This window comes from Neophocaena asiaeorientalis, unplaced genomic scaffold, assembly GCF_003031525.2.
Source record: "Neophocaena asiaeorientalis asiaeorientalis breed wild unplaced genomic scaffold, Neophocaena_asiaeorientalis_V1.1 scaffold629, whole genome shotgun sequence".
Taxonomy (NCBI): Eukaryota; Metazoa; Chordata; class Mammalia; order Artiodactyla; family Phocoenidae; genus Neophocaena; species Neophocaena asiaeorientalis.
In genome coordinates, this window is record NW_020175468.1 from 7,788,719 (window position 1) to 7,791,902 (window position 3,184).

The window sequence follows — 3,184 nt, forward strand, 5'->3', positions numbered from 1 at the left end:
CCATGGGAAATAGGTATTTTTACATGGTATTAACGGAGCTAGCTCAACTGGAACAAGCTAGGAAAACTAGTTGGTTTCTGCTATTTCTCCAAAGACACCTGATGACTGTCCTTTATACTGAAATTTGGTTAAGGAGGCACTGAGAGGACAGAAATTGCTGGTAATGATGAAAGAGAGAAGGATTTATTCTTTCAGAAAAAAAATAAATTCCTGGGCTGTGACCTGTTTACACTGAAGTGGACCCATTAAAGGTGTTTAGAAATGTATCTCAGTTGATCAAGATTTGGATCACAGAACTTTCTCAGGATCCATGGATGTGTTTGCCATCACTATGGAGACCAGTGCCTGCCATACTCCCTCAACTGGAGCACTTTGGGAAGAGGTACTGATCTAGACTGCTGGAATCATCCTCAGGTAAGACATATAATTGTATAAGTTGATCCATGTCGTAAGGAGTGGAGGCCCAAGGAGGATCAGAGTCGCTGAAACTTATCTGTTGGAGATCGTCAGGCAGAAAATCACAGGATGAATTGCGTGGAGTGGTGGCAGCCCCTTCATGTTGCTCAACACGAAAAGCCTTATGTAGTTCATGATAGGACGCATCTGAAATGCTGCGACTCATGGGATGAGTGTTTCCTGAAGTGCCAGGTAAGGGCATCTCTTCCCCTTTCACTGAAATGACCTGTTGTGGGTCTTCTAGTGACAGATTTCGCTGAGATTGATCCTCCTTCCTCCTTTTGACACGCTGGTTTTTAAACCAAGTCTGGGAAGGGAAGAGATGAGCGGGTTAATAAGGGGGGATGTGTCCAAAGGGGAATCCTCATGTACCTCAGAAATTAGGTTGCTTTGGTGTGTGAAAGTCACTCTCACATGTCTTCATATTTATTTGAATGAGGAAGGTTCTTTCTATCCTCTCTGTCCTGGGATCCAGGGGGCAAAGGGAGTGTAGGATTGTGCTAGCAATAGGTAGAATAGGACAGAACACTTTAAGCCTTGAACAGGAGGTATATTTAAGAAAGTGGGTTTTGTCTTGGTGGATACTCTGGGTTCTCAGAGAGAGGATTCTGAAGTCTGAGAATATGCAGAGGGATTCTAGCTTGGGGTGCCTTCAGGATTCGTTCAGGGGTTCTTATGCCCTGAATATTCTGTGGGTACTTAGCTGCAAGGCATGTAGATAATTGTGAATGTCATGATTAAGGAGAACCTAGAATAAACAGGAACAGACCCAAATGGGAGTATCTGAGATCCATCACCAAAGGATATCATCTAGCATTGTGGGCCTGGAGTCAGAAAGGCCTGGGTTCAAATTCTAGCTCTTGTGTTTATAATTCTCGGAAGACCATTCCTCTCTGTGACCCTTAGTGTTCTTCAATAAAAGCGGTGGTCATGCTTAACATCTGTTCTGGCGCACAGCAACTTTTCAAGCAATCAGAATTATACTGATGACTAAACGTGTGTGAAACTCTGAGTTAGGTGTGCTATCTGGCTATATAGAGACAGACTCAGGGACATACCTTTATGACTGACTCATCAAGATGAATATTTGAAGAAAGTTCTTTTATAATGAACCAATTTGGGTACATGGTCTTTTCAAATGTATCTTTTAGTGCTCCAAGCTGTTCGCGGCTGAATTGTGTGCGGCATCGGCGAGCTGAATTTGGATTTCCTGTAAAAAGAATAGACAAAAATCTTTCATAAAAGATATATCCAGGGCTTCCCTGGTGGCGCAGTGGTTGAGAGTCCGCCTGCCGATGCAGGGGACACAGGTTCGCGCCCCGGTCTGGGAAGGTCCCACATGCCGTGGAGCAGCTGGGCCCGTGAGCCATGGCCGCTGAGCCTGCGCGTCTGGAGCCTGTGCTCCGCAACGGGAGAGGCCACAACAGCGAGAGGCCCGCGTACTGCATGAAAAAAAACCAAACAAAAAAAGATATATCCAATAATAAAGGTAGTGGATAAATCACAAGTAGTAAAATTGATTCAAAATTAATTTTGAGTCCAGAGATACATAAAATAAAAAGATGTAAAATGTGTCATCAAAAATATAAAATGTGGGGCTTCCCTGGTGGCGCAGTGGTTGAGAGTCTGCCTGCCGATGGAGGGGACACGGGTTCATGCCCCGGTCCGGGAAGATCCCACATGCAACATGGGAGGGGGAATTAAAAATATAAAGTTTGGGATGTGTTCAAAATTAAGTTACTATCAACTTAAAAGAGACTATCAAATACATAGTATATTATATATGTGAACCTCATGGTAACTACAAAGCAAACACTTAAATACCTAAAGAAAATGACAAAAGATATAAAAACACTAAAGAAAACAATCAAACCACAAGGGAAGAGAGAAAGAGAAGAAGAAAGGAACAGAGAGGACTACAAAAATAGCCAGAAAATAATTTTTAAATGGCAATGATTACATACCTATCAATAATTACTTTAAAGGTAAATGGACTAAACTCTCCAATCAAAAAACATAGGTGGCTGAATGGATAAATAAAAATTAAAAAAAAAAAGAAGCAAGACCCTTCTATATGCTGCCTATAAAAGACACACTTCAAAACTGAAAACACTCACAGAATGAAGTGAAGGGATCAAAAAAATATATACCATGCCGACGGGAAGGAAAAGAAAGCTGGGGTAGCAATACTTATATCAGAAAAAATAGACTTTAAAACAAAAGATTGTAACAAAAGACAAAAAAGGAATTATAGAATGATAAAGGGGTCAATCCAACAAGAAGATATAACATCTGTAAACATTTCTGCCCCCAACATAGGAGGACATAAATATAGAAAGTAAATATTAAAGAAATAAAGAGAGAGATACACAGCAACAATAATAGTTAGGGACTTTAATATTACATTCTTAAGGAAACTACTTTCAAGCTAAAATTCTCTATGCAGCCAAATTTATCCTTCCATGTGACAACAGGATAAAGACACTTTCAGATGCTCATAGGTTCAACCAGCTTATCTTTCGTGTACTACACGAAGATATAGTCCAACCCAGCAAAATAAAGAACGGTGGGTCAGGGAGGAGGAATGTCCCTGGAGGTCCAGTGGTTAAGAATCCGTGCTTCCAATGCAGGGGGCATGTGTTCGATCCGTGGTTGGGGAGCTAAGATCCTGTGTGTCAGGCAGTATGGCAAAGAAAACAAAAACAAAAGGCGGGGGGGGGGGGGGGGG

At 41.6% G+C, this 3,184-nt stretch overlaps 1 protein-coding gene across 1 annotated transcript; it reads right to left on the minus strand.

The window, feature by feature from the left end:
• Window positions 1-358: 358 nt before the first annotated feature.
• LEUTX (leucine twenty homeobox) lies at window positions 359-1,583 on the minus strand. The gene is made up of 2 exons (XM_024768303.1): window positions 1,515-1,583; window positions 359-763 (listed from the first exon to the last, which is right to left on the minus strand). Exons 1-2 carry the CDS (start codon window positions 1,581-1,583, stop codon window positions 359-361), a joined length of 474 nt encoding a protein of 157 aa, XP_024624071.1.
• Window positions 1,584-3,184: the final 1,601 nt, after the last annotated feature.